The sequence below is a fragment of the Anolis carolinensis genome, chromosome 4 (assembly GCF_035594765.1).
Source record: "Anolis carolinensis isolate JA03-04 chromosome 4, rAnoCar3.1.pri, whole genome shotgun sequence".
Lineage (NCBI taxonomy): Eukaryota > Metazoa > Chordata > Lepidosauria > Squamata > Dactyloidae > Anolis > Anolis carolinensis.
In genome coordinates, this window is record NC_085844.1 from 129,873,967 (window position 1) to 129,898,589 (window position 24,623).

The following is a 24,623-nucleotide window of genomic DNA, read 5'->3' on the forward strand; positions in this document are numbered from 1 at the left end:
GGAACAGATATATAGTATATATAGCTATATAGTAAAATCTAACAAGAATTTATTAACTGACAAGAATTTTAGTCTTTCTTTCCTCCTGAGTCACCACAAAATCCCTATGAAGAGAGGTAACGTCTTTGAGAGATAGACACAGTTCTGGCCGAACTGAGGCTCTTGAACCTTTATTTCTTCTTACTTATTTCTTGTATGGTGTTCAACTGCCTCTAAGATGGTCTCAATATTTAACTCTGACTGGATTTGAATACAGATCCAACTGTTATGGTTGAGCCTTATGGCTCCGATACTGGGAGACGTGGTCGTAAGACTCCTCGAGAGTCAGACTCTCCTGAGGAGCGAGAAAGGAAACGGCTGCGGGACTTATTTGCAGAACCAACAGACGAAGACTCCTTTGAGGGTTTTACCGAGGGAATGGAGGAAGAGGTGGTTAGCTCAGAGGAGGATGACATGGAATGGACTCGTGTGAGGGAGGATTTGGGTGTCACCGGCAATGCTAGTGTGGGAAGCGACTGGCGGGTTGCAGGATCGGACCCGTGGACGAGTTGGAGGGATGGAACGGGATCCACAGCTGGGGATGCTGTGGGGCGTAGTCAAAGGTGTTTTAGCTCTGATGAGGATGATGATGATGAGGCACCTGGAATTAGGGTAACAGCTGACAGCGATGAGGAGTTGTAAACTGGCATAAAATGGGGTTTAGAATCCAGGGCTAATTGCGTTGGGCAAGGTAATCTGGACGAACGCTTGGGCTCTTGTTGGGAATTTCCTGAAGACGGGTGTGTTTCGTTTGCTGAATACGTAAGTTACCAAGGACACTGGGCATAGACGGCGGGAGGAACTGTGTGGGCTTTTGTTGTGCAACCTGTGTTTAATCTTATTAGCTTGGACCTCCGCCGTCTTCTTGACGGACATTAATTGCCTATTCTGGATTGACGCTGGACTGACTGACTACGACCTCGGACTACCCCTTCTGTGGCTTTTGGTGGAATTGGTGAACCAAAGACATCTGTACCTGGCTTTCGACCTCGGACCGGACTGGGACCCTGCTGACCGTTGCTACCCTGATTGAAGTGCCTGGATCCGGATTCTGTTTGTTGCACAGAGGAGTAACAACCTTAGTTACTCATTTGCAGCTTTCGAGTAGCAGAGAGGAATCTGCTGCCAGCTATTTATGTTTCTTTGAATCCTTGTTTATCAACTTTTGTTTGTTTAAATTGCCAGGCTGAAGTAAGCATTTTCTGTTTAACCCGGATTAAACTCCTGTTTAATCCGGTTTATCTTTTGAACCACTTTTAGTATCAGCGGAGTCTTTTTTGTGTATCTTTTACACTGAAGGCAAGTTTTTGCCTAGTCCTTTGTTTCATACGGGCACTTTTTAGTTCTGTAACTTTAATAAACTGTGTTGAACTTTATCTGGTGGCGTTCTGTCTTTGACACCAACTGAACTTGAATATAGCTCTGATTGGATGTGCTATTTTCTTATCAATCCTAAGTCCTTCCCCTTGTTTCTATAAGCACCTAAAAAGCAATGCAAAAATGTTATCTGTTTAGACACTGGAACAAGAAAAGACAGCAAATTAAACTTTGAATACTATCGGGAGTAAAAGGAATGAGTTATCTTTTAAAGTAGCTTTCCAAGCTGTGGGGAAGTGACTTTCTGAACTGATAGAAAGGTAAATTAATAAAGCATTCTTATAGATTGGTCCAAAAGGTAATGAGTTCTTATAATGAGTCCTTGATTTTTCTGGCTTTTGTTAATCATTGTCATTATTATTATTATTATTATTATTATTATCATCGTTGTCGTCGTCATCATCATCATCATCATCATCATCATCATCTTTATTTATAATCTGTCTTTCCTCCCATGGGGACTCAAGGCAGTTAACAATCCATACTAGACAAGTATAAAAAATGCAATACAAAAATTAAAAAACAATTATATAGCAGTGTGCTAAAACAGAATTAAAATACAATAAATACACTAAAATGGCCTTTAAAGCTCATATCAATTCAGTCTATTATTCTGAGGGGCTGTCTGTGATAAATAATAATATAATAAAACTTTATTTATACCCCGCCACCATCTCCCCAATGGGGACTCGGGGCGGCTCTGCAGTCCTTTAATACTCTCAGCCACTCCAGCCATGAGCTGGCAATTTATTTTGTCATGTTGCTCAATTCACATAATGTTCATAATTCACACATGCCTTGCATCTGTCTATAATCATACCTTTTCCAGCATCTTTTTCCAAAATTGCCTCCAGAGGATGATTACGATGATGGCCACCAGGATAAAGATGATGGCCACCAGGCAGCCGATCAAGATTCGAGTATTGCTGTCATCAACTTTAAGGGTTGGATCTGTCAGAATATGGAGAAGATGGTGAGAACTTACCAAAAAAACCAAGACTCTTAACTGGCAAATTAGTTGTCTGTGCAAATTGACAATTGTTGCTCTGGACTCGGAGCCATGTCTTCTTAGACACCCAACAGAAAAAGAAATGCATATCAGATTATAAAATTCTCTTGTGATTTATTGTATTTTTCCAGTGCTTAATGATAATAAATTGCTGGGAAGCTGCTGGTTGCTTTTAGGTAGCATTACATCTATGACGACTGACGTTGCGTGAACTCTGGAAAATAATAAATAAATACTACATCACCTATTAAATGCCTATTATATCTACTTGTAAGTGGCTTCTTAACCATCCCAAATTAAAAATACTTCCTCTTTTAATTTTGAAAGATACCAATTTATGTATCAAATAATAACTTGATATTATACTTGTGACAACCACAAATCTGCACTGCACGAATTATCTGTGCAATCTAGGAAAGGTGCTGGTTTATAACTTTAAAGACTTTAACGACTCAGGCCACTTCTGCACTGTCATATAAAATCCAGATTATCTGCCTTCAACTGGATTATATGACAAGTGTCGACTCACATAATCCAAAGCAGATAATGTGGATTATCTGATTTGATAATCTGGATAATATGGCAGTGTAGAAGGGGCCTTTTATTTACTCAGGCATGTGAGATATTTCAGTGTTGGATTATTTTATTATTTATTTATTTATTAGCGACATTTATACCCCACCCTTCTCATCCCCAAGGGCACTCATATATCTTATACCTTACCTGTCACCTGTGTGTTTTAGAAGGTGTTTTTGGTGTTTTTCATTTGTTTTATCTGATTTTTAAGCTACTCTAAGGTTTTCAAGGTTAGACCATTGTATAAAAATATCAAATAAATGAGATAAATAAATAAAACATGTTCATGATCTTTTAATAGTTTAAAAAGGAAAGCAGAAAGGAAGGAAAGAAGGAAAGAGAACAAACTCAACTATATAGTTATCATTTTATCAGATCTTAGGCCCCTTCCACACAGCTGAATAAAATCCCACTTTATCTGCTTTGAATTGGAATATATGGCAGTGTGGACTCAGATAACCCAGTTCAAAGCTGATATTGTAGGATTTTCTGCCTTGATATTCTGGGTTATATGGCTGCATGGAAGGGCTCTTAAAATCCACAACTTTCAGAATCCTCAAGCCAGTATGACATTAGACCATGGTAGCAAAGGAATTCTAGGAGCTGCATTCTAAAAAGTAACTTTTCACTTACCTCTACGTAGTAAAAAAGCCTAAGCCTAAGCAGTGGCTAGAAGCTCTTGTCTAGAAGTCTGGTTCTCAAAAAGGAGGTTGGGTTTTCTTACAGAGGTAAGAAAGGCATGAGAAAAGGCCAAGAATAGAGGCAGAATTGGAGAAAGAGGCTAGAGGAATGGGGAAGACAGAAAGAAAAAGTTATAAAAGTAGAATAAAGCAGATAGAAAACCTTTAATGCAGATACGGAACATTTAAGTGTTTAATTCATGTGGGGACTTCTCTCATGTCTCCGCATGGGAAGCTGGAGCTGACAGACGGGAGCTCACCCTGCTCCTCAGATTCCAACTGCCAACCTTTTGGTCAGCAGTCCTGCTGGCACAAGGGCTTAACTCATTGAGCCACCGGCACTGCCATGTTGAAATTATTTTAATTCTCTTTTGGAATGATTATACAACATTGACTAGGATATTCAATTAATATTCTAATTAAATCACTTGTAATATGGTCCACATCCCAACCTAATAAAATATATCATTCATACCATAAGTGGTGGGAGTCACTGAAGATTCAGGAATGGCTCCAGAATTGTTGTACATGGCAGCATCTAACAAAAGAAGAAGAAGAGAAGGTATTATTTACATAAGCAACAAAAGGGAGTATATATCTTGATTTTTGAAAGTGCACAATTTATTTTAAGCTGATTTTCTCAGGTACACTATGAGACAATAAAGTCTGGACATGTGCTCCAAAGCAGAGATAACGCCAGCATCTCAAATTGCTATGATCCTATGATGAATACAGTCCTTTCTTTTGTCCCTAATGAGCTTCTAGTAGTGGAATGTAACAATAGAAAGGACCTTGAAAGCTGAGTGCAGACGAAAGTACTGGTCCTCATGCCCTTATGGCTACAAAAGAATCTTTAATGCCAGAAACAACTGGCATTCTATAGTACATCCTCCCACATATCATTCTGGACCAATTAGTTTCCCATGGCTGCCTCAGGCCACTTCTACACTGCCATATAGCCCCAAGTATCAAATCAGATAATCCACATTATCTGATTGAAGTGGATTATATGAGCCTACACTGTCATATAATCCAGGTCAAAGCAGATAATCTGGATTTTATATGGTAGTGTAGAATGGGCTTCAGACAACATACATTACAGAGATACAATCTGGAAGCAACTATAACATGAAAGACCTGACCTTAACTAAGTTTTGCCTCTTCATGAGAGGATGTGATTGGAGAATCGAATAGTAAAATGCACTCTTAAGCAAACTGGTTCACTAACTGTGCCATTTCCCTGTATAGTCAAACCTAGCCATAATTGTTCATCCTGTAATCATAATCTATGTGCAGTGTAGTGTTTGCACATAATGCCATTTTAGACATGATTACAATTGCACATATGGCATGTGTGGCAGGGGTGAGGAGGGCATGATCCTATTCACTGTACCCATTTTGTCAAATACACATGTCTATACAATTTATAATCTCCCTAGTTTCTCATAAGCTATCTGGCATGTATGGCAGTTCCAAATCTCCTGACTGCCATATTACATGGGGATGAAAAACTCAAGAGGGATATCCTAAAGGAGAGCTCACAGCTCAACTGTAAGGAACGTTTCGATGCATAAGGTGGATGTGTGGCAGGGCCATAGCCTGAAAAAAAATTTGGGAGGGGGGTTGAAACTTTTTTTAGTGAATCATGAAGAGTCATTCCATAATGCAAAATAATTTAGAAATCAGGCTCCTTGGCTACAGCCCTGATGTGTGGCATACCTGCTATCTCAAACCAAAGACTCTCTTCTAACTGAAACTACTTAAGAGTTTCTGTTTGAAACAACCCTGGGCTATATAGGTCCCTTCTACACTGCCATATAAAATCCAGATTATCTGCTTTGAACTGGATTATATGGCTGTGTAGACCCATATAATCCAGTTCAAATCGGATAATGTGGATTATCTGCTTTGATAATTTGGATTATATGGCAGTGTAGAAAGGGCCATAGACTGGTGTAACTGGATTCAGTATAAAGCCCAATTCCTGTTAAATCCAACTAGAAAAGCCCCATTCAATCAATTAACATATATATGGGTTGATTTACCAATTTCTCACTGATTAAATAGATCTACTGTAGATGGGACTAAGAACTGGATTTAAATCAGTGTTTTATAGGAAAAATAAAAATTCAGAGAACTTATTTTTCATGCAAAAGGTCCCAAATTCACCTATTGGCTATTTCAGTTAAAGGATCTCAGATGACACCGCTGGGAAGGCCAAACACTGCTTGAGATGCACATCTGAACTGCTGTCTAACCTCACCAACATTACACAACTAGCACAGTTACAGAATCCATCATTGTGTTTCCATACCTGACTGGAAGGTGATCTCACTGAACATCATCCATGTGTCAGCAAAGTAGAACTGACATTTGATAGCATTGGCCATATGATGGAGTAAGGGCACAGTGACGAAGCGGGCGCTGGGGTTCACATCGTCTAACACCAGCACCGAGGAGATGGGGTTGGGCTCCCATTCATTTGAATCAGAACGGAAATGGCATTGCACCTCCTTGAAAATCTTCACTCCTTTGTCAAACATGTTGTTGCAATGAACCTGCACAGGAGAAAGAGAACATGGTCTGAGTCCAATGCAATGCTCCAATTAAAGTTGCTTGTTTTTGGTAACTTCTGCTGCTGTACAAAATGAATAGGTGAAGCTTTTCCAGGCTTAGGTTTTTGACATAAAGAAAAAAGTGATCGTGTGACAGAATATTTTTGATAGAGACCTCACACACCTTTTATTTCCATTTTTGCTCCTGATCTGAACAATTCCCATAAAACAATTAAGCACAAGACAGGGATTTCTCTAGTCTGGATTTGTGTATATACTTACTGTCCTGCCAGGTTAGCCTAGTGGTTAAGAGGTTAGTCAGGGCCCTTCCGCACAACCATATAACCCAGAATATCAAGGCAGATAATCCACAATATCTGCTTTGAACTGGGTAATCTGAGTCCACAGTGCATATAATCCAGTTCAATGTGGATTTTATACAGCTGTGTGGAAGCGGCCTCAGTGTCTTAAGATACCTATCCAGATATGCATAGACCTGTTTTTAGAAGAAATATAAGCAAAACAACATCTAGGGCTGGGCTTTAGAACAGCTGGTTAAACCACCAGCTGCAGTAAAATCTTATCAATCCAAAATTGACAGTTCGAAGCCTAGGTCAGGGTGAGCTCCTGGCCATTAGCCCAGCTTCCACCAACCTAGTGGTTCCAAAGCAAAAAAATGTAAGTAGATATATAGGTACTGACCAAAAAAAAGGAGGAAGTTTACAAACAAAAAGCTCTTCTGCAGGAAGATGGAGCGACACTACCCCCCCCCCTCCCTGGCCAGATCCATGCACAAGCCTCCAAGATGACAAAAGATGTGGGGGGGGGGGGGGGGGAAGAGAGCCTATATGTATTTATTTATTTATTTACAGCATTTATATTCCGCCCTTCTCACCCCGAAGGGACTCAGGGCGGATCACATTACACATATAGGCAAACATTCAATGCCTTTTAACATAGAACAAAGACAGGACAAACATAGGCTCTGAGCAGGCCTCGAACTCATGACCTCCTGGTCAGAGTGATTCATTGCAGCTGCTCTCCTGCCTGCGCCACAGCCCAAGCCCTATATATACCCCCTTCTATGTACAATTGTCTGTCTTGTCTGTGTATAAACTGCATTGAATGTTTGCTGTATATTTATGTTCTGTGATCTGCCTTGAGTCCCCTTTGGAGTGAGAAGGATGGAATATAATTACTGTAAATAAATAAATAATAATAAATAAATCTATAAGGAGCTAAAAGGAGATAAAAAAACATGGCAAACTGTGAAACATTATCTCCAGGAAATTACTAAACAATTTATTCAGCAATCTGTATAGTAAACAAAAAAAGATCAAGAAAGAAATCTCAAATTTAAAACCATCTATATAGAAACAAGCCCCTGCAGTATTACGCAGAAAGTTTCTTTCAGGAACAGAAAAGTCTTTAAAGAGATGGGGTTAGTTGCCTTGTTGAAAAGGGTTTAACTCCAAGGAAACTGACTTTTGATAAGCAGATTTAGTGCTTCTGCATTCCGTTACTAATAGACCAGATATTTGAAAGGGCTATGTAATATTACACAATAACTCTCACATTAAACAGATGCCTTTTCTTTCTTAGGAATCTAGGATAATAAGGGTTCTTTTAAACATTTAAGGTAATAGGAGAGCAAAATATTAAAGTTGTCATTAATTTTACTTGGGGAACTTCATTAAGTGGAATTTGGCTTAACAAATCTGGGGTGCCATTAATACAAGCTGAGTGAGAAAGCCATTAGGAAAGTTCTCTTCCACAAACCTACTTGAAATGAATGAGATACATCTAGTTTCCATTTGCTGGAATAAGACTTTACAAGAGGATGTCTTAATGGACTGGGGCCCAAAACAATTAGTGAAAAGTATGGTTGGACTGGAGAGGACCATGTGGAAAACAGTGATACCTTGACTTAGGAGTTTAATTTGGTCCATGACCAAGCTCCTAACTCAAAAGGCTCTTATCTCAAACTGAATGTACTCTATAAATAACAAATAATGCATCAATGTACATCCACATTCACAATAAAAAAGAAATATCAACTTTAAAAAGATAGAAGCATGAAGTTGTGGCAAGGAAGCACAAAGGCAGAAGCATCATTTTCTTCATCATTCCAGCCTCCCTCCCTCTCTTGCTTTCTCTGTCTCTACCTCTTCATGAAACCAAACATATCAGGAATAAAACCCACACAAAATCAACTAACCCAAAGTTCCACAAAGCAGACAAGAGCAAAGCAGACAACAATCTCCTAAAGCAGACACAATCATGAGGCACGGAGACACAAGGCATGGAAGCTACTCCCTTGAAGCCCTAAAGCCCTGTACTCTCGCACTAGCACTTTCTTTGGCGCTAGTCCTTAACTCAAAGTGTTGCTCTTATGTCAAAGTAAAATATGGGCCGAATGACAGATCTTAACTCAAAATGCTCTTAAATTGGGACACTCTTTAGTAGAGATTGCAATGTATTTTTCTTCAAGAACAATGTTGCCATAAACATGCCTGCTTTATCAGAAGCTCAGTCCAAAGAAACAACAGAAACAAGTATGCCAACCAAAATCAACAGTCTAATAAAGGAGCTCTTGAAAGTCAAGTGGACAGGTCCACAACTTAGATCCGAAGTCAGAAGCATGAAATACAAACAACAAGTAGAGATGTGTGAGCCACTGCCAAGATCCAAAGTCCAAGAAGCAGAAGACAGAATTCCTTTGAAGTCAAGCCAGAAAAGCAACAAAGTCAGATCCAAGGTCAGGAACAAATGGGCTTGGGCTCAAGTTAGATAACAACTTTGTCGGCAGGGAGGAAGTCTGACCACTGAGCAGATTTATATCTCAAGGTTTCAGCTGTTGCCTGAATAATGAACATTTTTAAGCTAACCTATGAGACCTACGGTCCCTGCCTTCTGTAGACACTCTAAAGGCGTGGGTATGTTTAACCCTTCTGTAGCTTGCTCAGATGTGCTTTAGCTTCACTCACTGGAGCTTGCTTGGATGGCTGTAATCTTTGCTTCAGCTGAGGGCGCATCTTCAGCAGTTGCTGTGGTAGGCACAACAGACTACTGGGAGCTATTTACCTCCATTTCCTCCACCGGCCCTTCGAGCAACTTTTCCTCCTCGCTATCTGAGCATGGTATTTTCTCATTTCCCCTCATGCTACTCATAAGACAAACTTCAAAATAACTATAGCAATATCGTCACATAGTTCAAGTACTATAAGTATAAATGTTTTTATGCAACATTTATAACTTTGTCATGCATCTCTACAAAACAATGTAACTGTTTATTCAAGCCAGAATCCTGCACTAAGCCTACGTCAGCATAGACAGTGATATGAGGAGGAAAAGGTGCAACAAATACTATACCACACCAACAAAACTGGCCCGCATGCAATACCAGTGATTTGATACTTCACGAGAACATAGGAGCAAGTCAACCAACCTTCATAGTAGTAAAGTTTCGGATCCGGTCAAATTCAAATGTGATTTCCACATAGCCATTGTTGGTGCTCTCATTGCGCCAGCCAACGTAGTCGTAACCAGGCCATACATGGTATTCATGGGTCTGGATGAAATCATCTAGGCCTGAAACCCCGTCAGTCAGCTGTCCTAGTCCTTCTGTCATGCTAGTGGAAGGCAAATGAGAATGAAACAAAATGACACAATAAGTAACAATACTTGCCAGCATGAATTTTAGCAAGTATCTTTGTTCAATTTGGCAACAATTAGACTGATTATGGTCTCCTTAATCGAAATGATAGAAGCTGAGTCAATGACTACAGTGAGTCTATATATGGGGTCTTAGTACACTTGGTTTAGCTGAGCCTCTGGTGGCCTAGGGGATAAAAGTCTTGTGACTTGAAGGTTGGGTTGCTGACCTGAAGGCTGCCAGGTTCGAATCCCACCCGGGGAGAGCGAGGATGAGCTCCCTCTATCAGCTCCAGCTCCATGCGGGGACATGAGAGAAGCCTCCCACAAGGATGGTAAAACATCAAAACATCTGGGCGTCCCCTGGGCAACGTCCTTGCAGACGGCCAATTCTCTCACTCCAGAAGCAACTCCAGTTGCTCCTGACACGAAAAAAAAGCTGGGGGATGGGAAAGCTTTTATGATATTTTAAATGTAGTATTATATTCTTCACAAAAGACAACTTGTGAAAAAAACGAGATCCATGTATATACAGTAGTTCAAGATGCATAATGGGCTTTTACCAAATGTTGCTCTCAGCTGTAGCCTCTCAAATCCCATTGAAATAATCCCATATGATTCCTCAACCCTGGTTGAGTGTGTTCTTTAGGATAATTACCTGTAGTCAAGTTCTTAAATGGAACTGGCTACATAAAAAACATAACTCCCTTGTTGCAACAGCTCCACTGTTTAGCTAGTTGTTTCTATGAAAAATTCAGAGTGCTGGTTTTGACCTATAAATATCTGTACATCTTTGATTTGGGTTATTTGAAGGATCATATCTCTCTTTATGGGCCCATGAGCTCTAAGATTGTTTAGCAGACACTTCACATGGTTCACTGCTTTTTCAAGCTCAGTTGGTGAAGCCAAGAAAGAAGGTCTTCTCCATGACTCCTCCCAGAGGCTAAACCTCCAAGAAGACCTATGGTAGAAGCAGGGGACTTCCTGCTAAGGGGAACAGAAACACTGGTCTGCAGACCTGATAGGATGTGTGCTGTCTCCAGAGCAAAAATCAAGTTGTAATAGAGAGGTTGACAAGGCTTATCAAGCCCACAGAAGCAATAACAATGCAAGATACAGCCTTTGAGAGATCACACAGGATTACAAGCTAATGAGCAGGAAGCTGAAGACCCTTGATGCCTAGGGACCTTATCACATTAGGAAATACTCCATTTCTGAGACTGTTTGAGAATGATTTCGAACTGGTCCCATTACATGACATTTTACGTCAGTATTCTGTCATAATCCATATGCAAAGCATTGTGGAAATGGATTTGCAGACGGAATTCTAATCGTTGTTTTTTAAATACTACCTTTTTAAAAGGTAGGGGGTGTTTTGAATGAACTGGGAGGAGCCAGCCTTCCATGGTGTGGTGAGTCAAAGCGCAGTATTTTCAAATCAAAAGAATCATAATAATCAGGTGTGGTGAGAAGAGTATATGTCCCATCTCAATAACAGTATGCATCCAGTCCTAAAAAATATGGGATGCATACTGATATAAATGGATTATATCCAAATGTGATAAGGCCCTTGGTTATCATTTCATCTCTCCTTCCAGTTGGCCAAGGAAGGGTGTTGTGAATGAGTCTTCTGAGGCTGTGAGTGATAATGGAGAGATCAGGAGAGGAAGGAAGAACCCTCGCGAGGAGGGCTCGCTGGAAGATTTACACAGGAAGAGAATCAGGGAGATTGATGGGGAGTCTTCCGAGGAGGATTCATGTGGGGACTTGGGAGGGGATCTTGAGCTGGAAATGGATGCTGAGGAACTGGTGGTGACGGAGGAAGTTGGCATAGATTGGGCACGGGCTCCGGAGGATCTTGGGGAGGAATCTGGGTCCATGGAGGCTGTGGATGTTGGAGAGGCTTGGGTATCTTCAGAAGCAGATCCCACATGATCTACCTGGAGAAATGAGGGTAGTTCCACAGGTGTGGACAGAGTTGGGTGTGGGCAGGATGATGTTGATTCTGATGAGGAGCTTGGGACGCCTGATCCTAGGGCGTTGGCTGTTTGGAGCTCAGATTCTGATGAGGAACTTGGGACACCTGACCCTAGGGCGTTAGAAATTTGGATGCCCAAGGAAACCTAAATAAATTGGGGATTTTTGGCCACTGTTCTTTGCGTGTGGCAAGGTGTTGCTGGGTGCCATTGGGTTTCCTGTACGTGAGTCTGAAGACTGGCTTGGGACTTTGCAACAGATGTAAGTTTGCTCTGGGTTATTCTTCAACAGAGGGCTGGAATTGTGTGGGTTTTCCTGGACTGCACTATTATTATTATTTTGCATTAGCTGCTGTTCGCCTTTGTTGTCTTGGCTTTTTGTGCCATCCCTTGATGTGGACCTTCTTGTGACGACTTCACCCTTTGGACCTTGGACTGAATCTCGACTTGGCTTATCTCTTCGCTCCCAAACTCGGCTTGTCATCATTCTCATCTCCGTGGCTGTCTGCCGTTGCTGACTGCTGGCTTCATTCCCGACCCTGACGCTGTTCCCTTAACCCGACTTCGGACCGGCTCAACTTTGCTACAACGCTACGCTCCTTTGGCTCCTGGCCTGGCTTCCGTTTTTGCAGCGGCTTGCCGCTAACTCCTCAGCGTTTTCCAGTTCTGTTTGTTTGTGCCACTTTCGGCGAATAGCTTTTTAACCCGGTTTGGGTTTTTGCCTCAGTTTGGAATCACTGCTGTACTCCTGGATTTTGGGAAAGGTTTTGGGGCTTTGGGCTGAGTTCAAGTACTTTATGTTAAATCTGGATTATATCTCTGGTTAATCCGGATTATATGCCAGTTCATGTTTTTGGCATTTTTTCTGTTTTGACTGCTTAATAACACTGAAGATTAAGTGTTTTAAGCCTCTTACAATTTACTGAGCTATTTTTGAGTTGTTACTTAAATAAACTATATTTTGCTCTCAGTTGGCGTCTGACCCTTGACAAAGGGAGAGAAGAATAACAGAACTGAATAACTGGCTTCACAGACGGTGCCACCAGGAACGATGTGTCTTCTTGGACCATGGTCTGAGGGTGAATGAAGTTGAATTTCTAGCAAGGGATAGCTTTTATCTCACAGAGGTAGGCAGGAACGTTTTCGCTACAAGTCTCACAAATCTGATCAGGAGGGCTTTAAACTGAGTTATCCAGGGGGAGAGAGACAGCATTCATGTAGGCAGGGGTTTAACAGGAAAGAATAGTTCAACTGCCATAGACAGAACTGGGCAAGAAGTACAAGAAATCAACAAAGACAAGAAAAAATGTAAATAAATTGCTAGGAAACTGGTTGCTGTTGTTGATATTATTATTACTATATTATTATTATTCTCATCATCCCGCTTTTATCTTTTTTATTTATTTATTTATTTTTATTAAATTTTGAAAATAACAATAAAATCCACTTTAGTGGGTTAGGAAAGTATGGGGGGGAAGAAAGGATGGGGGGTAGGGAGGGGGTGGTAGAAAGCGAGGGGGAAAGGGGTAATAAGGGTAGGGGGGTCAGGGTCCTTGTCATTCTTGACTTCCGCTTTTATCTTGATTGAGATGCAAAGCGGCTCACAACATTAAAAATCCACAACATACAAATATTAAAATAGAATTAAACAAACCAGTCAATTAAAATCCCTTAAAACACTTAAATCTGTTAAATAATCAAATACTCTACAGCACTCCCTGACTCAGTCTTTAAATCTTTCTTCTTTAAGAGCCTTTCTGAAAAGAAAGGTTTTGGCCTGCCCTGGAAGGACAGCAGGGAGGAGCCATTCTGACTTCCCTGGGAAGAGGAGTTCCAGAGCCTAGGGGCAGCCACCGAGAAGGCCCTCTCTCACATCCTCACCAACTGTGCTTGCAATGGCAGTGGGAATGAGAGAAGGGCGTCTCCTGAGGATCTCTGGCCCGGCAAGTTCATACAATAAGATACAATCTGCTAAAAAGTCAAACTATGGCACTGCATGTTTCTAGCCTTTAAGATACTAAACATACATTAACAATTTTTCCGTTAAGACCTGAGGAATCAATCTATTTTCAGAAAACAGAACCATCATATTCCCAAAATATTTCAGATGTCTATCAGACACCCAATAACTGTCAAATGTCTAACAAATTATACAAATATACCACATTTCTATAAAAGGCTCGGCACTGATTTTATTTGTTCCATTGAACACCAAAGTTTGAGTAGGAAACCAGCTGTTGCTCTGGATGCAGAGATCTAAATATAAAACAGCACAGAAGGCTACCAAACCTTATGACAGCTATAAACAAATATTCTGGAGAATATGTTTTTTGCCTTTTTTGGTTTATTTCCACTTGAATATATTATAATCATCCTTGAGTCAACTAGATTGCCAGGTACCTTCACCTATGGCCTAAAGATCTCCCTCTGTCCACACCTGAATCTTTTCTAGCCACATGATAATGTTGAACCCACCTGTAACCATCATAGATTGAATCATTCAGGTAAATCACAATTCCACCAGGTAGAACCAACTGCTGTCCTGCTGGAGCACTGTATGAAACAAGCCCATCTGTAAAGGGATAGAACAGAGTTATTTTTACTCTTTTGCTGTTAGTGAGAACACAGATCTGGAGAGATGCCCACAAACATAGAGCCAACCTGAGGTTGGGAATAGATCCAGCTGCATAATTAGGAATATTACCTATGATCTAATTCTGACATATCAGTCATAAGCGACAGCAGTTTTAACTCTAGCTTACTGTGTTTGCAGAGAAAACCCAGGACTAAACTGTTGGTTTCTTCAATACTTTCTCCTTCATGAAGAGTAAATGTGCACACACACACACACACATCAGCTTATCTCCCTTTCCCCATTAATGCAAAGTCATCTACATGTCCCCTTTAATTCAAGGCTGATCCAGAATAGAAGGATGGAGATTATGTCAGCAAAGGTGCCTAGAGCTCCATAGTATCTCTTGAGGCAACAAGAAAGTGATATGGGCCTGATCTGTTCCTTTACTTATGAATAGAGGATGAGGCACCAGACAGTGTATACAGTGAACCAGTTTAGATTAGAACTAGTCCAGATGTCACACTCACCCTAAAGTGTGAGGCTGCTCCAGAGTTTCACCAAAACTCTGAAGTGTTCCCAGACTTAGCTAGCATGGGATAAAACCAGGTTAACTGGTTTTACCCCATATTATGGACCTGAAGTTCCTGGATGTCATTTAGGACCAACTTCTGATCTAATGAAGGATTTTGCCCAGGTAGGCAAACCCTAAGAGCGGTTGTGGAAACTTTTGGATCAGAGCAGTGACACTGAAATACAGAGTGGAGGACCAATTTCCCTGCTCAGGTTGCTCTCCCAGGCTGCTATTATCCAAATAGAAAAAGACTGGTATCCATGTAGCAACTGCTGTTTCTTCCTTTCACAGCAAATAGCAGCTTGCAGAGAAGGAGTTGTGTTAAAGAAAAGTCAAGGGAGGAAATGCTGTTTGATTTTATTTTAGCAGTTTAATCTCATTACTAAGGCCCCTTTCACACAGCAGTATAAAATCCACATTGAACTGGATTATATGGCAGTGTAGACTCAGATACTCAGATACTGTGGATTATCTGCCTTGATATTCTGAGTTATATGGCTGTGTGGAAGGGTCCTAATCATAGTATTTGAGCATATTGCATTTGTATTCAGAATGCATATGTGCTATGTACATACCCAGCCAGATACAACCATAGAGTTCGACTCTGAGGCAGACATTTGAGGAGTGGTCAGTCACAGGGATAAAGCGTATGAATCGACCAATGATGGGTGGCTCCAAGTCCTTGAGAACAATGTCATATGGGTTGGTGTTTCCATCAAGGACCTGGAGGCAGACACACATACAATGAGAAATGAAATGTCTGCTGGTCAGCAAATAGCTGGAGAGGAGTTAAAAGCATGGAGAACACACTTGAGCTCTAGGGTGGTTAGTCACTGTTATACTAAGAGTGCCCCCTGGCTGCTAAACTTACACAAATAAGATTTTTCTACTTAGCTCAGTTCCACTACAAATTTAATCTAGTTTTCACTGTTGTGACTTCTTTCAATGCATGAGGTTTGAAGTTTGACAGAGTGCTAAGAATGCTTTACTCCTTGATACTAGACCAGGAGAAAGACAGGTAACTATCCTGTAATTGTAGTTCTTTGAATGGTCATATGTGATCTCATACAATCTTGCACATACACAGATTGATCCAGGAAGGAAGGAATGTTGTTACTGTAAGTTCATTTTATGCAATTCTAGCTTTATTTGTAGTCAATTTTTAGTAGTAAAATGTTTTTGTAATCAATGTTTTCAATACACTGCGACATTTTGGTGCTAACTTCATAAATACAGCATTTACTATGTAATGTTACCGTGTATTGAACTGCTTTTTCTGTCAATTTGTTGTAAAACATGATGTTTTGGTGCTTAATTTGTAAAAGCATAACATAATTTGATGTTTAATAGGCTTTTCCTTAATCCTTCCTTAATTATCTAACATTTTCACTTATCCAATGTTCTGCCGGCCCATTTATGTTGGATAAGCGAGACTCTACTGTATTATTATTATTATTATTTTATTATGACACAGCAAACAAGACAGATATGCTGGATTTCATATCACAAAATCACAAGTCGAACACTTCCCAAGTGTCTAGGACTGTGTGATGTATTTTCGGATGATGCATGCAGATCCCAGTAGGGTGGCCTTTTGCAGTTGGCAGATTGTAATTTTGTCAATGTCTATTATTATTATTATTATTATTATTATTATTATTATTTATTATCTGTTGGGGCCCAATTAAGTAAGTTTCTTCCTTATGATTAACAATAAGAACATATCAGCTTGGAGATTGTTCTTCAGCAGAAGTAATGGACAGTGATCAGCAAAGAATAGAATTGTGAACAAACTATACTCCATTTAAAAATACTTATGTATTCTCAACAAAACCCAACAGCTACACTTTCACAAATAAATTTTGATGTCAAAACTAGAATTTCATTGCAGATGCTCCCAGCCATCATATGCCTCAAAAAACCCTAGCAATGTCCAATGCATTTTTAAAAGGTCTAGGAACACCCTAACTTTCACTGAAGCCAGGTTGGTGATGGGTGGAGGAAGTTATCATCATGGACTTGATCACTATCTGGTGAGTTTTAGATTCACTTAACTCAGAAACTTTTTGTCTCACCACCTTACCTGCTTTCCATGTCTGTTTCGCCAAGAGATCCAGCGGGTGCCATCTCGGCTGTAATTAATTTTGTACATTGGAGCAAACTCGTTGCCATGGCCTCCTGCATGGCGGCCTTGAGTCCCTACCAGAGTGATAAAGTGCAGAGCATGTAAGTCAATTTCCAGAAACTCCTTCAGGTCGTCTGGCTCCACAGGGATCTCAGGACACCACGCACCATCCCCATCTTCTGAACCTAGCCTGGAGAAATATAGAGTGGATTTAAGTGTTGCTCCCCACCGCTGACATTCATGGCCTTCCATTTTCTGAGGGTCTGGAGGCAAAACTAGGTTGCTCCATCTCATTCCTTTACTCTTTGGGGAAGCTGATTTGAGCACCTGCCACATGTTACATCATCTTCTCCATAAACTTTTAATATTTCTGATTTTTCCTCCCCACTTTAACCACCACAACAATCTATGTTCCAACAGTATTCACCACCACAGCCTTCCTAACTTGTTCAGCACAGGTCTGAAAAAGCAATCCAGTCCTTGCTCCTTGACAATAGCCTAAGCAATGGAAAGGGAGACATGTCTATGACAGCTCAGGGAATTATAAAGCTGGCTACAACTGGTAGACAGATTGAACTATCCTGCATTGTGGTACAGATGGAAGCCGGAAACACATTTTCTTCCCTTCACACATCACAGTACTGAAGATCACCCAATGAAGTGATGACAATACATTCATAAGAGCAAAGTAAGTTTTGCCAAACAACAATGAAAGGATCTTCCTACCATAAAATGGTATAATCACGGTCTGAAATAGGGTAAATGTAGATTATACACAGTCATCTATCAGTGGCTACTAAACATAAATACTGAAAGGAACATTTGTTTTAGAAACACCAGATACTGGAAGCAAGAAGCAAGGTAGGGCCACCACCTTTCTGGCCTGCTTGCAGGCTTCTAAGTCCCCTTCTATACTGGCAGTTAAAATCCAGATTATCCGCTTTGAACTGGATTATATGGCAGTGTATCAGATAATCCAGCTCAAAGCACATAATGGGCATTATTTGCATTGAAAATCTGGATTATATGGCAGTGGAAGGGGCCTAAGGCTCCATCTACAATACAGTTTAAAACCATTCTAACTGCCATGACACAATGCTATGGAATCACGGAAGTTGTCGTTTTACAAGGTGTTTAGTCTTCTCTGCTGATGCTTCTCTGCTGATGGCTAGCCAATCTACAACTCCCAAGATTCCTTGGCACTGAAAAATGGGAGTTAAGGTGATGTCAAACTGCATTAATTCTACAATGTAGATGCACCCTGAGAGAAGTCTGACTTGCTACTGCTAAACTTGATGGACTCGAAGAGTAATCTAGCTGGGCTTTTTAAGCATAAATGGCATTTTTAACAAACAATAGATAGCTGTGAATTTTTGGGGCTGTATGGCCACGTTCTAGCAGCATTTTCTCTTGACGTTTCACCTGCATCTGTGGCTGGCATCTTCAGAGGATCAGGAGAAAATACTGCTAGAACACGGCCATACAGCCTGGAAACCACACAACACCCCAGTGATTCTGGTCGTGAAAGCCTTCAGCAATACTCACAAATACTGGCAAAATCTCTAGGCTGCTTAGAAGTATACCCTTTGTCCTGAAAATCTTTTCGAGTCCTTAAGGTGTTGGGGAAAGTGAAAGTCAATAAGAACAAACAGCTAATGTGGTAGTTCACTGGAAGGAACTTTCCTGTAGGACATAGCTGCTTGAAGGAGATGGAATCACTGCATGGAACAGACACTGAAAAGGGCAGGAGTCCTGCTAATTCAGCATTGTGCAGACTAGCAATGTCCAGGCTGGATTGTAACTCTTAAGTCTCACACCCACACTGGGCTCTGCACAGCACTAAGCTAAAAGCACAAGTCCAGTTGTTTCCAATGAACAATATTGGAAGCTACTGTTAATTACAAAAGGACACTGTGATTAATTGAGAAGGCATGTTTTTAATCCAATTTATTACTGCTGCTAATATTGAGTACCTGAAACCTGGCATGAAACAGGGCTAATTTGGCGCTTAATAGCTTTCCTTGCATTCTTGGAAGGCAAACTCCAGTTTCCTTCATATTCAGTTGGTGCAAAGCTAAGGCACATCTAGAAAAGGAAGGAAAGGAGGGAATAAGTGAACTGAGGACTGCTTCCAGAATCTCTTATAGCAGCAAAGAGGATTCAATGGCTCATCATCTTTCAGTCAAGATTGTTGTCAGGTTAGAGATAGGATCCATTAAGAAACAGCAGCCGAGTCTCTGAAAGTTGACAAGGCACTGAGTGCATCTAGGTATCAGCAACAGCCCAAACATCTCAACGTCTGATGCCAGCTGAGTGTAGACAGTGAGCAATTGCTTTCTCGGTCAATATATTAAAAATCCTTCCTAGAATTGGAGGTTTCTAATCCACTGAGGGTAAAAATGAGCAAAATTATTAATATGGTATTGTACTCAGAAGACTTGAAAAGGGAAGAGGGCATTAGTATCTCTCAGTTTCTCTGGATGGATGGTAAGCGAGCTCATGTAACCTGGTGTGGCACCCCAACTACAACTCTCTCTTACCTTCCATATTTGGCTGCTGTGGATTCAGACCACTGGCTGGAAGCAGAAATGTCCTCATCAGGGATATGCCCACCTGACATGCCCAATGGGTAGCGGCAGATAGCTACAAAGAGAAAAAGAAGAGGAGAAATGGAAGGAGAAGAGAGCACCATTGTCAAATACCACTCTTAATCATAATTTGTTTTGAGAATTATTTTTATTTAGGTATATAAAAATATGACCACCATTTTTAAATCAAGGGGATCAGAATGTAGTTTTTTACACTGGACATATTGTTAGTCCCTGGCATTCGGTGTACAGGAGCAAGGTGAACAGGTACTTTGGGTGGCTTTTTAGTGGGAAAGTTTGGGGGTGAAGTCTGGAATTATGTTCCATCTTCAACTTAAGACTGCTAGAATGGATGGTAAGGAAGCTCATGTAACTGTCTGCAAAAGCTATGGTATGCTTGGTTTTTTTGTCAGAGGATGTGGGTAGCTATACCTGTAATAAGTGCAAGTTGGAAGAGAAGGTCTAGTACCCTGAGGCCTATATATTAATTAGGCCTGTGCGATCAATGAAAAAAATATTTCAATACTCATTACAAAATTAGAGGGTGGGGAAAAATAATCTCTAAAGTGTTTCTGAAATTGGATGGGGTCCATATCATAACAAGTTAACTACTTTTTTGTTACTTTTCGTTACGTAATTGTGCCAATGGGGAAACATCAGGGACTCCTTTCCCCTCATTGTTAGAGCTACTGGCATGAAACTGGCTATGATTATAGAACACATTTGTTAGCCCATCAAGTTTCAGAACGTTTCATTCATCCACAAATTTTTGGGGAATTTTCAAAGTTATTACAAACAACATTTTTAAAAAACTACAAAAGTTATCCCCTTGAATTTTCTATACAATGACAGAAGATAACAGGGGATCATTGCGCCCAAGTTTCAGAAATATGCATACATCTACTGATTTTTTGGGATTTTAAAACAGTTTTGACAATAATGTTTTTTTGGTTTTATAAGTTTTTTTAAAGCCACAGCAGCTATCTCATTGAATGTCTTTAACCAATAGAACTTAAATTCAGGATTTCTGTGAATTATACATTACAATGCCATGGGAAAAGTTCTAGGGAATATTATCTCTTAGCCACTATTCTAAAACAAAGTAGTTAAAAAAACCAAACCACCAAGACCAAGCAGACAGGGTACTGGAGTGACAACTAAATACTGCTTGTTCCTTTCCCAACACCTCCTTCCCAGTTTGGAAGCAGAAAACTAATACTGTCTCTACTGTGACTGCTTTTGATTTGCAAGAGACCAGCCAAGAAGCTGTAGCAGGCTCTGCAGTTACCTGAGCATTATTTTTTCATGCTTAACTGCCAGGAGAACTTCTCAAAGAGCCACTTGTTCCACTGTGTTTACTGTCTGGTCACTGGATTCAATCCAAAACTCTGTCCATAACCTGTGTGTGAGGTACTGAGTGAACTGAGGCACATGCAATGAGGAATATTATGTTTATTTGCATCCTTTACACAGAGCCCATACCGTGAGTAGGCAGGAATAGAAGTTAGGGGCTGCTCAAGGAAACTAACTGGCTCTCAGGGCATTGAAAAATAAAATATCTTTTTCACTCACTGAATAATCTGACATGCAATTTGCTGCCACAAGGTGCAGTTTGCCAGGGTCTTAAAAAGCTTTTTATAAGGAACCAGACCATATTTTAGTGGAAGATAGATTCCTCAGAAATGATTGCCTATGACATCTAAAGATCCAAATTTGGGGGAGAGATTATGATGATGATAAAAATTTATTAACCATCTCTCCTCTGAGCTTGAGGCAGAGCACAACACAGTCAAGTATACCTATAAAATCATATATCAAAACATAGTTAAAATGCAATTACAAAAGTATGTACTAAAACATGTGCATGTTAAAATACCTGAGACAAAAGTTAAAATGCAATAAACACAGAATGTGATTTAAAAGTTATAGTTAAAACTGATGGGGTAGGCCTGTATTTCATTATTTGATGCTGTGGCAGATTAACAGAGTAGTTGCCTTTTGTCTACATGTACTGCTTTTTGGAACCATCAAGCTATCCATGGCTGGAAGCAGAATCAGTGGGGCTGGATCTACCTTGCCATATAATCCAGATTACCAAAGCAGATAATCCAGATTTTGTTTGAACTGGATTATATGGGTCTACACTGCCTTATAATCCTGTTCAAAGCAGACAATCTGGATTTTATATGGCAGTGTGGAATGGGACTCTAAGGCAGCTCTAACTTCTTAGCTGATGGAGATAGTGGCTGTTTAAAACTTATTAAAAAGGAAACCTTTGGAACCTTGTTCCTTATTCCTTTACCCCGGTTCCCTTCCCTAATTCCCTTCCCGTCTTCCCTTCTTACACCCCCTTTTTCCCCACACTATTTTATCCTACTGTACTTTTTAACTATGTATCACCTTTTAAGAAAACTGAATAAAAAATAATAAAAAGGAAACATGTCACAGAACATAAGATAACATTTCCACAATGAAGATAACAAGGGAACAGTTTTAATATCTTAACTTCAGTGCCTCACTTTCCTTTCCAAAGCATGCATATGTACATACACACAGTACACAGAGAAAGCATAGAAAGAGGATATAATTGATAAAAATAACCCAGAAAACCCAACCAATGCATTAGATTTATAAGAAATCCACGGAAAAAAATCACAATTACATTTTAATAAAATCATTTGACTGGTTTGAACAATTAAATGCCTCGAAAAAGGAAAAGAAAGTGGAATATTGTCTTAAAATGCACAAGCTTTCATTGTCTTTTACAACAAGGAGAAAAATGTTGAGATTTGTTCTTGTCTTGCACAAGAACAAGCTAAGATTCCTAATATAAACAGACAGACGGATAGCTGATAGACAGATTATTCCTATTATTAGAGAATATTTATGAATACAATTTAACACAAGGACATTAAATAATACATATCAGATCCAAAGAATACAAATGCAAGAACTTATAATATAATGCATAAATTACATATAGAGAGATGGGGGGGGGGGGTGTAAATCTTATCCCTAGGATGCACTAAATTCTAAAAATACTTTAAAAGAACATATTGAAGGAGACCAAATAGATAAATAGATAGATAGCTTTAAGATCACATTTTAGATACATGATTATTAGCATAGCAAAACAGTTGCATACCATAGATAAAATATTTTCTAATGTACATAAAAATCTATTTCCCAGCTATTATGGTGGGGATCACAACTAGACACAGTGAAGACATCTGCCCTTGTGCTTTGTTACTCTGCTGCTGAATACTCATGTCCAGTGTGGAATGCATCTCACCATGTTAAATCGATTGATGTGGCTCATAATGAGACATGCCACATTATCACACCACTGGAGAAATTATACTGTTTAGCCAGTATTGCACCACCTGACATCTGCCGGAAAGTAGCTGCCAGCAATGAAAAGACCAAGGCAGTGACATCTCCGGCCCATCACCTGTTCGGACATCAGCCAGTACGCCAACGCCTTAAATCAAGAAATAGATTTCTAAGATCTACAGAGATACTCGCAGGAACACCTCAGCAAACTCGAAACCTTAACCCATGGCTGATACCAAATGACAGACTTCCTCCTGGGCACACAAAAGACTGAGCGACTTGAAAGGTGCTGAACAGACTGCATTCTGGCACTACAAGATGCAGAGCCAACCTTAAGAAATGGGGCTACAAAATGGAGTCCACAACATGCAAGTGTGAAGAAGAGCAAACCACAGACCACCTAATACAATGCAGTCAGAACCCTGCCACATGCACAATGGAAGGCTTTCTTATAGTAACACCAGAAGCACTCCAAGTGGCCAGGTACTGGTCAAAGGACATTTAGTATAATGCCAAATTTTTAACTTTGTATTTTCAAATACATTACAACTATACTCTTGGTTCATTTCTGATACAATAAATAAAATAAATAGCTATTATGGTTCCCTATCAACATGGATGGTAATATGGGCACAAGGTGTGCTCAAAGTAAATGTCTTGGGACCAATGGTTCCCAATACCATTTGCTTGCACCAGGAGTGGCCCTAGGTTTTTTCAGGTTGTAAGCCAACCTAGGGCCGCCCCCCCCTCGAAATTACGCCCACCCCCACCACAAACTTACCGCCGCCCGCCACTGCTTCGGGTGCGCCCAGGAAGGGCTGCGCCCGAAGCCGCGGCTTCAGCGGCGTCAATGAAGAACCGGGCCTGGCTTGCACTAAAGCTTTTAGCGCAGTACTTTCTCACCCATAAACTCCCTTCACATGCTCATTTGTTGGATCCCAGTCATCCAGGATTCCAACAAGCAATGTGTAGATAGAGACCTTGTACCGTCTAGTGTTTACATTCTGTAACCTCAATCATGGCTTGTCTCCAGTTCTCATAGAAGATTGTGATGTCCATAATGGTTATGTTCTTCTGGTCTAATTACTATATCTGGTTACATCTGGCTGTCTGTTTCAGGCACAACTCGTTTGTTTGGGAACTCTTGCAGTTGAACTTCAAACACAATGCTATTCTCATTATGTTCCCTTCACGTTGTGTCTCACCTATGGTTATCTTCCCACATTATTTTTCAGCAGGTTTTATTCAGAAGATGTTTGCCGCTACCTTTCTTTAAAGGAGGCATGAGCAAACTCAGGCCAGCGGGCCAGAGGCGACCCCTTGGACTCTTCCTCCACCCCTGTCCCTAGCCACATGTCACAGCCTTGGCCCTACCAGTCACACATGGCTGCACAAACCTCTCCCGAGAGCTCTGCACAACCATGTCCTTCACGAGAGGACATGGGGCGCTGTGTCCTCCCGTGAAGAGGAGCACCCTGCAGGCACACACAGCTGTAGAGGGCTCTCCCAAGAACCTTGTACAGCCATGTATCAAGCCTCCTCTTCATGGGAGATGACCTCCCATG

General features: G+C 40.5%; 1 protein-coding gene across 1 annotated transcript in view; it reads right to left on the reverse strand.

Annotated features, from left to right (window-relative positions):
- The window catches only part of ddr2 (discoidin domain receptor tyrosine kinase 2), a 53,869-nt gene that overhangs the window by 16,191 nt on the left and 13,055 nt on the right, over positions 1–24,623 (reverse strand). Inside the window, exons 3-10 of the mRNA XM_003225460.4 lie at positions 19,678–19,780; positions 17,096–17,327; positions 15,588–15,735; positions 14,342–14,438; positions 9,685–9,868; positions 5,996–6,239; positions 4,157–4,219; positions 2,237–2,367 (exon numbers count right to left, since the gene is read on the reverse strand). Of these exons, the coding sequence (XP_003225508.2) occupies positions 2,237–2,367; positions 4,157–4,219; positions 5,996–6,239; positions 9,685–9,868; positions 14,342–14,438; positions 15,588–15,735; positions 17,096–17,327; positions 19,678–19,780 (1,202 nt within the window). The remainder of the gene's footprint in view (positions 1–2,236; positions 2,368–4,156; positions 4,220–5,995; positions 6,240–9,684; positions 9,869–14,341; positions 14,439–15,587; positions 15,736–17,095; positions 17,328–19,677; positions 19,781–24,623) is intronic.